The following is a 14,446-nucleotide window of genomic DNA, read 5'->3' as shown; positions in this document are numbered from 1 at the left end:
ATATTATTATAGTAGAAAAATATTTGTCTTTATAAATTATAAAATAAACTCATGCAATTCTTTAACTTAAAAAGAAAGCTATAAACAGTATACAGTATCAATAAATGCTAACTTACATACAATAACAGTAGACAACACATAAATAATATAATAAGCTTAATATATAAATTATAAACAAAATTAATAATATTTTACATGTTTTTCATTTGTAAGATTTTATTTGTAAAATAAATTGTATGTATTAAAATGCAAATACACTAACTTCTAAGTAAATTTAATATATAAAATTTATATAAAATTATTTATTATTTAGAAACATATGTTCATTTTATGATCATAATATGCAATATATTTAAATTATAATTTCGTATAACAATAATTTTTGTATAATAATTCATAATTTAGAAGTGAAAATTATATATAGCACAAATATTGAAAATACTATAAATATATATTTATTTTTTTGGTGATAATTTTCGTTTAATAAAATTTGATGATAATTTGAATTTTATATAATAAAATTATGAAAGTATTAATGTGACAGTGTAGAATACATGTAGTAATCGACAAATTTACTAATCAAAATTTTATATATACAGATCTCATTTTAATCAATGCACATAAATATCATTAAAATTATTAATGATACAATCATTAGGTAAATAGCTCACTTTAAGTTGAGTTTACTCTCTAACTGATTTCTGGTATATGAATTTTCCAAAAGCATTTAAAGTTATTTTTTAAAATTGAGTAAAAAATCTTTCAGTGATATTTATGTATATTAATTAAAGCCGCACATGCTGCGTATACATACTTAAAATATCCTAAGCAATTATATTCAATAAGATTTACATTATCTAGTCAAGAAAGTATGAGGAAGGTATATAGCAACATTGTTTAATATTATAAAGATGGAAATTGAAATATATTATAATAATATATCATTTTATGAATAATATAAACATCTGTAAAATTTGATAATGATTTAGAAAAGTTTAATAAAATGCCATTGTAGAAGATAAAAAAATATATTTCAATGATTTGTGTTAAATAAATTGTTCTACTTGATCCTGTTTTGAAAAGATAAAAATACTTGCATTATTTATGCAATTCCTGGTGTTGGTTTGGTGTGAAAAGATGTATGATTGAATACAAAACTGATACAAGTAATTTGTACAAATTAGCTTAATAATAAAAACAATAAAGATACAATAGTTCATGCCAGCTTGTGAAGTTCTATACATATGACCTGTTCACGCATTGTGAGTAACACATACTGTGTTATTAGTACTTCAAGATATCAGATGAGGATGCATGCCCTGATGATGGATGGTTTATTTAAAGTGTCATCAAGGATATCTCTGTACGTCACAGATCATTGGTCCTGCAGTATAATTATAATATTGCTTTATTTATACTATGTGCGATGAACCTTTATGGCTATATCATAAATATTAAATTTCTAAGTAATTATGTTTATGATTAAAATAATTATGTATAAGTATATGTTAAAAGAGCAGTAATAAATGTTATATACTAATTACAATACCAATATATATGCACTGGTGTGAAAAATTAAAGAATCACTCAAGTTTTAATGAAAAATTGTCGATATTTAAACTTGAAACTTCATGAAAAAAATTGTCCTATAATACAACTGGGCTCATTTCAAAGCATGAAGTTTCAATCTTCACAATCCTGAGTTCATCTTTTTCTCAGATGATTTTACATTACGTAGCGGGTAGGAAAGTGGAAATGGATTTCTTAAAATTTTAGAAGTTCAAACGTTCCTACGGGTGCTCTCAGACGATTAATAATATTGTCAGTATTTCAAGCTTCTAAATAAATATTTAGATAGAATATAAATATTTTTATAAATACTTTTAGTTGAGAACCCTGAAATATTGACAGTATACATATATCGATAGTCTGAAGGCGCTCTACTGGCTTTGAAAAAATATTTTTATGTGCGAAGCCATGGATTTGAAAATCGAAGACTCCCCTTTACAATGACCTCTTAACTCCTAAACGATGTACCATTTCTTGTCGCCGCTTTTCTGACAGCTAGGAGTCTTACCCCTTCCATTGATGTTTCCAAACCTAGTGTAAACCTGCATATATCATTATATGATCGTGCACGTGCACATATTAACTTAACCTCAATTATTTATGTCCAAATATATGAAACTTCATATATTTTTGTAACAAAAGTATAACAAAGATTTTTATAGTAATTGTAGAAAGAAAAAAGGTAAATATGATTTTTAAACTCGTACTTTATTTTATCTTATTTATTATAACTTCTGTCTTTCGACTAAGGATAGCTTCCGGATTACATCTTCAAATTCATATTTAAATTTATTAATGTAATTTATAACATCTATAATTGATTACAAAGAAGTTAGATATTTGAAAAAGTTGATTATAATTTAAGTCACAGTAAAGCAAGAAAATAAAATATTAAAATCGATGCAACTAATAAAATAAATTAAGAAGCCAAATTACGAATACCTTTTTTTTAGGCAAAATGGCAAAGTCACATGTAATAAACAAAGCTCCTCGAAAAGAGGGATTTAAACGTTCTGGGCACAGCATGAATCCTGAACGACCTACAGAAGGATTAAAAGGTGTAGCGAAGGTCCGAACAAAAGCAACAATTAAAAGGTTACAAATGTACCGTAATCAAAAACCAAAGCGTGATCGTAAAGGACATATCATTAGTCCAGCTCCATTTCAAGGATGGAAGCCATCTGGTACTATGTCTCGTGTAGAACCTTCGCAGAGATGGTTTGGCAATTCAAGAGTTATTTCTCAAAATGCTTTACAAAAATTTCAAACTGAATTAGGGAAAGCAATGAAAGATCCTTACAATGTAATTATGAAGTCTACGCAATTGCCGATAACATTACTTCAACAAAAGGCTGCAAATGCAAGAGTGCATTTATTAGATACAGAAAGTTTTGAAAGCGTTTTTGGTCCAAAGAAAGTACGAAAAAGACCAAATTTATCACTATCATCATATGATGAACTACAAAAATTAGCAGAAGAAAGGCAAGAAACGTACAATTTGGAAAAGGATTCTAAGGATGTTGATCTTGTACGTCCAGATACAGGTGTTAAAGAAGCTCAAAGAGATTGGGTTATGTCAGCAGGACAAAGCAAGAGAATTTGGAATGAATTGTACAAAGTTATAGATTCTTCTGATGTTATTTTACAAGTATTGGATGCCAGAGATCCTTTAGGAACTAGATCACCGCCAATAGAAAAATATCTCAGAACAGAAAAACCTCATAAGCATTTAATGTTTATTTTAAACAAAGTAGATCTTGTTCCAACTTGGGTAACACAAAGATGGGTTGCAATATTAAGTGCAGAATATCCAACAGTGGCCTTTCATGCTTCTATGACGCATCCATTTGGTAAAGGTTCTTTGATTAATTTGTTACGCCAGTTTGCAAAACTACATATTGATAAGAAACAAATCAGTGTAGGTTTTATAGGGTATCCTAATACAGGTAAAAGTTCAATTATAAATACCTTAAGATCAAAGAAAGTATGTAATGTTGCACCAATAGCAGGAGAGACAAAAGTATGGCAATATATTACTTTGATGCGACGTATTTACTTGATAGATTGTCCAGGCGTAGTTTATCCATCAGCAGAAACTGACACAGAAAAAGTATTGAAAGGCGTAGTAAGAGTAGAACTTGTTCAAAATCCTGAAGATTACATTTCAGAAGTATTATTACGAGTAAAAGAAGACTATATACGTAAGACATATAAAATTATGGAATGGGATGATCACATTGATTTTCTGGAGAAGTTAGCACGTAGAAGTGGTAAATTATTAAAGAAAGGCGAACCAGATATCACTATCGTCTCACGAATGGTTTTGAACGACTGGCAACGTGGTAAATTGCCATTTTATGTTCCGCCTCCTGGTTTTGAAGAACCATTGACGAAGACAACAGATGAAATTCCTGTTGAAAATAACAATTCTGAAAAAGAGAATGTTGATATGGATAAAACTGAGGATACATCAAATAAAGATCTACCAAAACTTCAGTTATCTGTAATACAAGATTTTCGAAAAATTAGGGTTGGTTTACCATATTCAGGTGATGATGTCAAAAATGATCTATACATTGAATCCAATGCATCTAATGAAAACGATCTGACAGAAGAAACTGATTCAGTTGTGTCTGATTTGAATAATGACAATATCAATGAAACTCAAAATGATGAAAATATACAACCTGGAGAAACATCAGTAGTAAATGAAGAAATTGTTGAATCCGATCAAAATTTAAAAAATGGAAATGAAAAAGAATTAAATGAAGAAAATTCTGATGATGAAATTCATTTGCAATTAGAAAAAGATACTTTATTGCAAAGTGTGTATGATGAGGTAGAAAAGGAATATGATTCTAGTGATACTGAAATGTTAGATACAAATACTACATCAAGTAGTGGAGTATTTAAAGTTTCTTCAGCATCTTCTAAGATGGAATCGCCGATAGAAAAAGAAAAGAAGTTAACAAGCAAACAACGACGAGCCATAGAAAGAGCTAGTAAAAGGAAGAAAGTTGGTAGTAATTTTTACGAAGTTACAAATGTAAAAAATAGAAATAGAAACAGAAGAATACCTAAAGTTAAACGTAAATAATTCATAACTAAGGAAATAAAACAATTAAGCAAATATAAACAGTTATTTATGTAATTGAAATTCAGAAACAAAAACTAATCTAAATAAGAATAGTAAATTTTAATATGTATAGTAAATTTTAATATATAAATACCTTTTTTTATTATTCTCATTTATGTTATAAATAAATTGATTTACACTAACAATCAACTCATCGAATATGAAGTTATGTAAAAATTATTTTGTTACTATGTCAAATTTGTATGTACTTTAACAGATTCATAAAAGAAGTATTTGAAGTTTGTATATAAAATAATTTCCTGTTGATTGTTTATTCATACCTAGTCGATGATTAATGATGATCAAGTGCACTTGATAAATTTTTAAATACGATTTTCTCTAAAACAAAGCCTCGGACAAAAAAGGATTTTATTCTACATCTTCTTCTTGTTTTTTCATAAGGAATCCCCTCACGCCCGCTTGTACATGTTATTCGACCGCATCCTGTATATCGATAATAAATATAGCTATTATAGCGCGATTGATATTCTAGCATTTGTGAAACTCATTCTTAACAAGTAGGTAGTATTTATAAACAAAAAGTTTAATTTTTCATAGTGATTAACATAGTGCACCTTATGACTAATTACGTATTACAGCAATTTAAGTAACTAATTAACTAAATTAATGTAATTTGCATCCATTTTCGAAATATATTATAGGTTTCGATTAATGAAAAAATTCGTTCGATTGTTATTGAGTAATTGTTTATGATAAGAAAATTTAAACAAATTCAGATAATTTATTTCAAAATTTATACAGATTCAAATTTTGGCAGATTAATACATCAATATAGTAATATTTATAATCTAAATAGAAAGGGTTGCCATTTTCGTGAAACTGTTTTTGTTAAATGCCGCTTTTCGGTTTCCGGGTATATTATCTTACTATCACATGGTCACGTGTTGTTTTGGGAGCGCATTGGTCATTGGTCACCAACTTAGTGATGTATATTAGAAGAAGAAAATAAACCAGTTAACCAATTATACCAGAGAGAAAATTCCTGGTATATTACTCGATGAAAATAATATTGCATTTGCGTGACCAATCACCAATGCAAGTTCCAAAGTATCACGTTGCCCGCTTCCCGGAAATAACTTCACCCCCTTCCTTATTGTTCGGTTACTATATTCCTATGTCCATGATACATACATATGTATATATATATTGTACATATATTGAACACATACTTTGTAGTTATTTAATGATGGTGTAAAATATAGAGGTCCGCTGTGTTTGACATTCGTTTCACATTGTAGCTATGTAAAATGTTCACATGTGAAGTTTTACAATTTGTACAGATGTTATGAAATGTACATGTAACGAATTTTTATAGTTTCTGTGTGACAATTTACTTACATGTATATTTATATATTTTTTTTATTAATCGAATAAGAATATCAAGAAATTATTGTAAAGGTGTTCTAGAGAAATAATTCAAATCCAACCTCAAAATGCAATGAGAGATAATAAGCATATTATAAAATTATAAGAATTTAAAGCGTTTTTTTTAAGAAAGTAGATTCAAGAATATTTTCAAAATTTCGACACACATATTCCAAATGCGTAGTCGTAGTAATTCTGGTGTCCGCTTGGACTATTACCAACGGATTGTACATAAAATTATTATGGAACATCAGAATGTTGTCACAGGGCTTTTCCCTGCTAGTCCAGAAAATGACCATGCATGGGTTCGTGACAATGTATACTGTATTCTCGCTGTTTGGGGTCTTTCAATGGCATATAAAAAGATAGCTGATGCGGATGAAGATAGAGCTAAAACATATGAACTGGAACAAAGCTGCGTAAAATTAATGAGAGGTTTATTGATGGCAATGATGCAACAGAAAGAAAAAGTTGAACGATTTAAGTCTACTCAAAATCCATATGATGCTTTACATGCTAAATACAGTTCTGTTAACGGACAAACTGTTGTGGGTGATACAGAATGGGGTCATCTTCAAATAGATGCCATATCTCTTTATTTATTAATTCTGGCCCAAATGACTGCATCTGGTTTACAAATTGTTTTCAACTTGGACGAGGTACGTACATTATAACATATATTGTAACTAATATGCATTATATATGAAATAATTTTTGGCATAATAATTGTAAATATATATAATTTAACTTCAGGTTGCATTCATTCAAAATTTAGTGTTCTATATTGAATCAGCTTATTGTACTCCTGATTATGGAATTTGGGAGAGAGGAGATAAAACAAATCATGGATTGCCAGAACTAAATGCTAGCAGTATTGGAATGGCAAAAGCTGCGATGGAAGCAATGAATGAATTAGACTTATTTGGTGCAAGAGGCGGACCTACCTCGGTAATTCATGTATTAGCAGATGAAGCACAAAAATGTCAAGCTGTTCTACAGTCTATGTTACCACGTGAATCCAATTCGAAAGAATTAGACAGTGGTTTATTATCTGTTATAAGTTTTCCAGCATTCGCTGTAGATGAACCTAATTTAATTCAATTAACAAGAGATGCTATTACTAAGAAGCTACAGGGTCATTATGGATGTAAGAGATTTTTGAGAGATGGATATAAAACGCCAAAAGAGGATCCTAATAGGTGAAGTATATTAAAGAAAAATTAATTCTATGCATATTGTTAGCATTTTCTAACCAATTTACTATGCTTTTAATAGGCTCTATTATGAACCATGGGAATTACGTATGTTTGAAAATATAGAATGTGAATGGCCTTTATTCTTTTGTTACTTAATCGTGGATTATTGTTTCCAAGGCAATAAAGAGGCAGTAGCAGATTATACAAAACAATTAGAACAAATTATGATCAAAGCAGAAGATGGAATAAAGTTAGTACCTGAATTGTATTCTGTAGAAACTGCAAATGTATCGGCAGAATATGCTGAACCAGGTAGCCAGAAGCGTGTTGCATTAGGCAGATGCCCATTTATGTGGGCTCAATCTCTTTACATATTAGGAAAATTATTACAAGAAGTAGGTATATAACTATAGAAAAATTAAATACAGAGAAGTTAAAACTATTTTCTTTTTTAATTTATATTTTCAATTAATAGGGTTTTCTTGCTGTGGGTGAATTGGATCCGTTAAATAGACGTTTGTGTAGCGAGAAAAAGCCGGATGTTGTAGTACAGGTTGTTATTTTAGCAGAAGATGCTGAAATTAGAGAAAAAATAGCTCAACATGATATTCATGTACAAACAATTGCAGAGGTTGCTCCAATTGAAGTGCAACCTGCAAAAGTCCTCAGTCATTTGTATACATATTTAGGTATATACGAAATATATTTATTAAATAATTTGTTGTGTATTTAAACCGCTTTTGTTAATCTAAAATAATTACTTTTAGGTCGAAATAAAAAATTAGGATTATCTGGACGTAAATCAAGAGACGTAGGAATTTTAAGCACCAGTAAATTATATTCTTTGAATGATAAAATATTTGCATTCACTCCACAGGTAAGGATGCTGATGCTCATCGAACTGTCTGCCTCTATACTTTTATTTCTTTTCTTATGTTGCCTCTTGTTCTTGCATCAAACATTAGTTGACAGACATGACCCGCTTCTACATCGCATCGGACTATGAACTCATGATTGACATATTCAAAGGCGAAATTAATTTCTTGAAGTCTAGCTGGCAGAACATGTTAGGCCGGCCTCTTGTGGTCATGCCCCTCAAGAACATTCATCTAGGTATAGTAACTTAATATTTAAAAACTATAATTTTCATCTGTGTTACTTTTTATTATCTAGTACATGGAAAGTTGTGATAATAAAATTTCAAAGCTTAAAAGTAACAGAGATAAAATATATAGCTTTTAAACAAAGCAGTTCCTTTTTGGAGTTTAATTTCTTATTGAAATTATGCAAGTACATTATCCAAAAAACATCTAACATGTCTGCCTGCATGCGTGCATTTGTTTTTGTTATTAGTTTTGCTTTCGTGGTTATGGAAAGTTTTAATGCAATTTTATTAGCCATCGTTAATATTTTGCTAATTATTAATTTCTACTGTATGATATTTAAATGTCATTGTCTTCATCATAAGCGAAATCAATTAATGTTATAAAATAGTTAAGCAAAAAAGAAAGAGGAATTGAGGAAAGGCCGTTTTCTTTTCGATATAAAATCTAACATTCTAAGAAGATAACAGCTTATATGTGCGGTGGTGTGCGCGTTTGTTGCATGTCTTAGAACTTTGATGCGGAGGAGTACTACACGACAAATGATGCAGCCCTCCTTGCCAACACTTTTACAACCAACTTGGCCTTCCTCACCATCAACTGGAAGCAAATGCTCGGCAGACCAACTATAACACTTGTTGCTACTCATAATCATCTAGGTATGCCATAGGCAGCTTTAGATCATCATTCAGGACAAACAATTATTTAAGATGTGTGCTAAAAATAGGATAGAATTCTCTTAATAGTGATACATCCTACAAGTAATATAGAAAATGTTGCTTTCTTTATTCTTAGATAACAATAAAAACAATCTTTTCATTTTATATAGCACAATTATTATTTCAGACCAAGGAAAGATACCATTGGCAATGATAACTACTATGAAGAAATTAAAAAGTGGTTATATCAATGGTACAAGAGTTTCATTAGGGAACTTAAGTGAGTTTTTAAGTACCTCTTGCATTACAAATCTAAGCTTCTTAGGAAGTTCTGAAGATGGTAGGCCAGATAAATTAAATCCTCAGGTAAACAAATATTTTTGTTGCAAATTAATATACGTAATTTCATATTTTATATATATTTATACATATTTGATAAGGTCCAACAGTATTTAGAAGAACATCTAATGCGCGCATTCCCACATCGTACAGGTCTCCTGAATAGACCAATAACTAAAACTGGAAAAAATTTAAGACGTAGAATGTCAGTTAAAGGTGCTATAAAGAAAACAAGATCAATTGCTGTAGAACGTAAGATACATTTATTTCGTATATTAATTACATACAAATTACTTAAATTCTTAACATTTTGATTATGTGCGGTTTAAAGTGGATCTTTAAACGTTTGTACAATGTGATCCTATATACTATGGTTCCTACCATCCTACAAGAACGGAAGTGTACATACTAACATTTGATAAATAATTTCCAAATTATAATGAAAATCAATATTTTAACACGTCCATTCTGTTTATGAACATAAACTATAATTAATATCAAAAATTTAACATGTCTATTTTATATTTAAACACATATAATTTTAAATGAATTTAATAATCAAATAGTTGAATGAGTTGAAAATAATTTTTGAGAAAAGTGAAAAAATGTAAGTATATAATTTGTAGCTGAAATTCTTGGGGTGGCAGGAGAAGATAGAAGACCTTCTGCTGTTCTAAATACAAATCCATTTATTGAAGTGACAGATACAACGTTAACTCCTAATTCTACGCAGTCGGCTCCTATGGATCGAACACCGTCCCCTACAGATGAATTATTATCTTGGACGAATTCTCCAAAGTTGCATAGACACAGAGGTATAGGTGAAACTCAGTACGCAGATACAGAAGTCGAGGAATTGTTAACCATGCTTCGAGAAACTGAAAGTTTAGAAGAACAAGGAGATATTTTACAATATCTTGTAAGTACAAGCAAGAAAACATTTTTATATAATGAATTTAAATTTAATTTCATTTAGTATTATAAAATTCGTTATTCAAAATTTTATTGACAGATTACTTATTGGTAAACATTAAAAATTTTGAATTTTTGTTATAAAGTGTAACAGAAAAATAATATGATAATGAAAAATAGGGAAAATATCTTTTTCTATATAATACATGATTAATCCTCTAGCAACAGAGCAATTTTATTAAGAAATAGACAGTTAGTTTCAAAAACAAGTATTATTATGCATATGCGATTATTCATCATTGAAGAATTAAAGTTGTTTCTAACAAAATTTCCAATTTAAATACTTAGGTTGATTCTCAAGGTCTGTATTTCAATACTGGTATGGTAGAAGAAGGTCATCCAGTTTTGATAAAAGATTTACTGAAAGATCTCTATGAAAAGGCTTGTCAACAAAAAATGTGGGGTATTGTACGTCACACAGCTGGCATGTTAGGAAAACGAGTAGAAGATTTAGCCAAAGCAGTCACTGATTTATTAGTTCGTCAGAAACAAGTTACAGTTGGAATGCCACCAACTAACGAGCACACTATTGTCGCACCATTGCCAGAAAATGAATTACGAGCTTTAATTCATCAAGCGTATGGAGATGATGAATCTACTGCTATGCTAACGCAAGAATTACTTGTTTATTTAGCAATGTTCATTAGAACGGAACCGCTATTGTTTCTTGAGATGCTCAGACTTAGAGTAGGTTTAATTATTCAAGTAATGGCTACTGAATTATCAAGAACTCTAATATGTACAGGAGAAGAAGCATCTGAGCATTTGCTTAACTTATCGCCATTCGAAATGAAAAATCTTTTACACCATATTATAAGCGGGAAGGAATTTGCTATTAGCAGTGGTATGTTTAACATGTTAATGAAATAAGACATGAATTTTATTTTCATGTAAAAATAACTTTTTCTGATTTTAGTTGGTCGGGGAAATTTTTCTGTTATCAGTTGCAAATCTAGTAAAGTTAGCAAGGTAATAGTCATTAAAGTATATTGATAAACATGATTATTTGTTTTTAATACTTTTATTGTAATCCTAATACCTTATTTTAGAAATCACAGATTGGAGGCTTCTTAAGTTCTGATCAAACTGATGGTAACGAAATAGAACCAGACCGACAAGGTCAATGGCTACGACGACGAAGGTTGGACGGTGCATTAAACAGAGTGCCAAGAGATTTTTATCCTCGAGTATGGCAAGTGCTCGAACGAGTAAGTATACACGTGTGCAAAGTATTTCAGGTCTTAACGGACAAGCTTTAGAAACACAGAAGCGATAAAAATTAAAAAAAAAAAACGTTAGTATAAATATATGTTCATTATTGTTTTGTTCAAAACATAAAAATGTAAAAAGCAAATTTAGAAAAAAATTCAAGGTAAAAACCAACACTTGTAGACTTTCAATGTAAAGAAAATATTTTTATTTAAAGTAAATTTTATTGAATTACAAAACACAATTAATTCAACAAATTCTTGAAATGATCCTAAAGTTCGTCCATTAAAACTTGTGATTTTCCTATATTTAAAATTTATTATTTGCTAACATTTCAACTGTTACAGTGCCAAGGTTTGGCAATCGAAGGTAGAATTCTACCTCAAAATCTTACACAGGAAATGACATCAGGGGAATTGAAATTTGCACTAGCAGTAGAAACTGTATTAAATACTATACCACAACCAGAATATCGTCAGTTAGTAGTCGAAGCTTTAATGGTATTAACTTTAGTAACTGAATATAATGTGGCAACATCTTTGGGAGGACTTATTACCGTTGAACAGTTAGTTCATAAGGCTAATGCCATTTTTTTAGATGATCAGGTATAATATTAATATATAATACAATATAATATCTATCAAGTATATAATATACATATATATTATATATACTAAATTCATTTAAAATAATTAGATGAAAATTGATGGTGATGCTACTCTGTGCTGTGCTAAACCAAAAGAGCAACGTGAAACAACCGCAATGGGAAATCTTCTTTGTGGTGGAGCAGCGTATGTTTGTCAACATTTTTATGATAGTGCTCCAAGTGGTAGTTTTGGAACAATGACATACATTACAAGAGCCATAGCCTCGCTATTAAATTGTTTACCAAAGGATGGTGATTTGGAGTGTTCAATATCGTAGTTATTTATTTCTTAGAAATAAACAATTTTTAGCTAATTATGTCTAGAAGTCATCTTATAATTTACGTTTGTACTAGTTGTTTAATATTCGCTTGTGAAATATAAGAGATTTAACCCGTTTTTCAGTTTCCTACATTGAGATTACCATATAAAAATGAAAATCAAACTTCACTGTGAATTAACTACCTCATATTTTTTATTTATAATGTACAACAATATAATATACTTATTAATTCGATTTTGAAGAAGTGAAAGGATTCCAGGGTAGCTTCCATTTTGAAGGTCTGTAAAAATAATATGCCATTATATCCTCTTATAAACACAAAAAATAAAAAAAAACGTAATTTATTATAAACATACTTCTTTGCAGTTTCTTGAGCTATCTGACTTTCTTCTTCCTTAAGCTGGGCAATTAACTCAGACCTGTATTGAAGTTTTAAAGGTTTCACTTCGTTTTTTTCTTCATTTTGTTTTATGAATTTCTGACAAGCTTCTTTATATGTTAATCCATACCATTCAATTTCACCTCGTGTATACTGGGAATATATATTAATATAATAATTATATTAATTATATGATAATTAAAGTAATTAATTTCAAAGTTATAAAATATTAAAATTATATTAAAGGAACTTACAGCTGTTAAATATTCTTTATATTTATTATAAATTTCTTCTTTTTTAACAGGATCATCTGGATATAATGTTTTATCAAGCAGTGACAAAAGTATCTGACGTTTTATTTTTAGTGCAAGCTCAGACTTTAAATCACAGGCAGGAGTCTATAAATAATTAGAAACATTAAATGATATGATAATATTTACAATGTTTGAAAGTATTTTATAACTTATCTATGTACCTTTAACAAATAGTGATCAAAACCATAATGTTCATTTATTAAATCAATGGTCCTATTTGTAACAACAACACTTATGTATTTATCTAGAACTTCACTATAAATTACAGACTTTTTAAGAGTAGGAAACCAAAAGCGAGGGTATCTGCGAGCATATTTGTGCTTCTTTGTAAAACCTTGTATGATAGCTTCACCACCCCATATTCCTTCATGAAATTCCTTAGGATATAATAAGGGTAATGGTACATTTTGAACTGGATATCTAAAAGTAAATTTCATTTAATAATATTGAAGATATTAAACATTATTACCAAGAAAAATGTGGTTACTAATAATTGAATTAATATTTCAATATTAAATTTTTAAGTATCAAATAAGAACATTTGAAAATATGTTACTAAATATTTACACTTCTCCTGTTTCTTCATTTTTTACATATCTGCCCTTTTGCTCTATATAGTGAACAGCAGATGGTGTTTGCATTTTCCATTCTTTCCAAAACTTTTTGTATTCTTCTGGTAATGCTGCACCAATTCCTTTTGCCCATCGTGTAGGTCTTGGTATGTAATATAATTTCTAAAAATTTACATATATGATTATAACATAAATATATTATAATATAAAACAACTTTTCAAATCAAATCTTTTCCCATACGAAAACAATAAATACAGATGTATATCTAAAATTATAAAGGTACAACAAAATTTATTTGAGGTTAAGATTTATAAATGTATTATTTTTTAATGCAGTATAATACATTACCTTGCCCAGATGTTTCATTGACATATTTTATATTTTCGAAAATTTGTAATATAATAACTTAGAATAATTCTCTTAATGTGTTTAAATTATTAGACTACAGCATAGATAATAAATAATATTGAGTTATAAACAAGATACAAAATAGATCTTAAGCCATAGTCATACAAACATGTCTGAACCATGATCACATAAACAATTTTCGACACTCACTAGGGAAAACCGTCCGGAAAGTGAATCGTGTTTAGTAATGAAACATCAATATGGAAGGTTAATAAAGCCCGCGTTTTTGCGAAACAAACAGAGATTAGTAGAGTGTCTCTATCTTTGTTTAAGACA

At 29.3% G+C, this 14,446-nt stretch overlaps 3 protein-coding genes and 2 long non-coding RNA genes across 8 annotated transcripts; 2 read left to right on the top strand and 3 right to left on the bottom strand.

The window, feature by feature from the left end:
- Positions 1-432: 432 nt before the first annotated feature.
- On the bottom strand, positions 433-1,685 carry LOC122567119. The gene is made up of 2 exons (XR_006316703.1): positions 1,550-1,685; positions 433-1,384 (listed from the first exon to the last, which is right to left on the bottom strand). It is a non-coding gene; the product is annotated as an uncharacterized LOC122567119 (long non-coding RNA).
- A 303-nt stretch (positions 1,686-1,988) lies between these two features.
- LOC122567108 (nucleolar GTP-binding protein 2) lies at positions 1,989-4,961 on the top strand. Its single transcript, XM_043725326.1, has 2 exons — positions 1,989-2,251; positions 2,523-4,961. Exon 2 carries the CDS (start codon positions 2,528-2,530, stop codon positions 4,664-4,666), a length of 2,139 nt encoding a protein of 712 aa, XP_043581261.1. The 5' UTR covers positions 1,989-2,251; positions 2,523-2,527; the 3' UTR covers positions 4,667-4,961.
- Positions 3,319-5,700, bottom strand: LOC122567117. Of its 2 annotated transcripts, XR_006316701.1 has the most exons (4): positions 4,987-5,700; positions 3,806-3,980; positions 3,538-3,719; positions 3,319-3,460 (listed from the first exon to the last, which is right to left on the bottom strand). It is a non-coding gene; the product is annotated as an uncharacterized LOC122567117 (long non-coding RNA). The 2 variants fall into 2 exon arrangements; XR_006316700.1 differs by lacking the exon at positions 3,806-3,980 and having other exon boundaries at positions 3,538-3,665.
- Positions 5,701-5,953: 253 nt separating this feature from the next.
- On the top strand, positions 5,954-12,612 carry LOC122567105 (probable phosphorylase b kinase regulatory subunit alpha). 3 transcript variants are annotated; one of them, XM_043725321.1, is made up of 14 exons: positions 5,954-6,750; positions 6,845-7,290; positions 7,367-7,682; positions 7,763-7,976; positions 8,055-8,164; positions 8,902-9,049; positions 9,237-9,415; positions 9,490-9,640; positions 10,015-10,307; positions 10,649-11,204; positions 11,277-11,329; positions 11,410-11,568; positions 11,917-12,174; positions 12,266-12,612. In XM_043725321.1, the coding sequence occupies exons 1-14, from the start codon at positions 6,268-6,270 to the stop codon at positions 12,491-12,493; spliced, it is 3,594 nt and encodes a 1,197-aa protein (XP_043581256.1). In that variant the 5' UTR covers positions 5,954-6,267; the 3' UTR covers positions 12,494-12,612. The 3 variants fall into 3 exon arrangements, with proteins under 3 accessions (XP_043581256.1, XP_043581257.1, XP_043581255.1); XM_043725322.1 differs by lacking the exon at positions 8,902-9,049 and adding an exon at positions 8,253-8,400 and having other exon boundaries at positions 10,087-10,307; XM_043725320.1 differs by lacking the exon at positions 8,902-9,049 and adding an exon at positions 8,253-8,400 and having other exon boundaries at positions 5,956-6,750.
- A 47-nt stretch (positions 12,613-12,659) lies between these two features.
- LOC122567114 (39S ribosomal protein L28, mitochondrial) lies at positions 12,660-14,278 on the bottom strand. The gene is made up of 6 exons (XM_043725335.1): positions 14,111-14,278; positions 13,757-13,923; positions 13,351-13,609; positions 13,130-13,273; positions 12,853-13,028; positions 12,660-12,776 (listed from the first exon to the last, which is right to left on the bottom strand). The coding sequence occupies exons 1-6, from the start codon at positions 14,132-14,134 to the stop codon at positions 12,722-12,724; spliced, it is 825 nt and encodes a 274-aa protein (XP_043581270.1). The 5' UTR covers positions 14,135-14,278; the 3' UTR covers positions 12,660-12,721.
- Positions 14,279-14,446: the final 168 nt, after the last annotated feature.

Source organism: Bombus pyrosoma, linkage group LG4, assembly GCF_014825855.1.
Source record: "Bombus pyrosoma isolate SC7728 linkage group LG4, ASM1482585v1, whole genome shotgun sequence".
In the NCBI taxonomy this organism is placed as follows: Eukaryota; Metazoa; Arthropoda; class Insecta; order Hymenoptera; family Apidae; genus Bombus; species Bombus pyrosoma.
The sequence above is the reverse complement of the archived record's forward strand: the minus strand, read 5'-3'. Positions and strand labels throughout refer to the sequence as shown.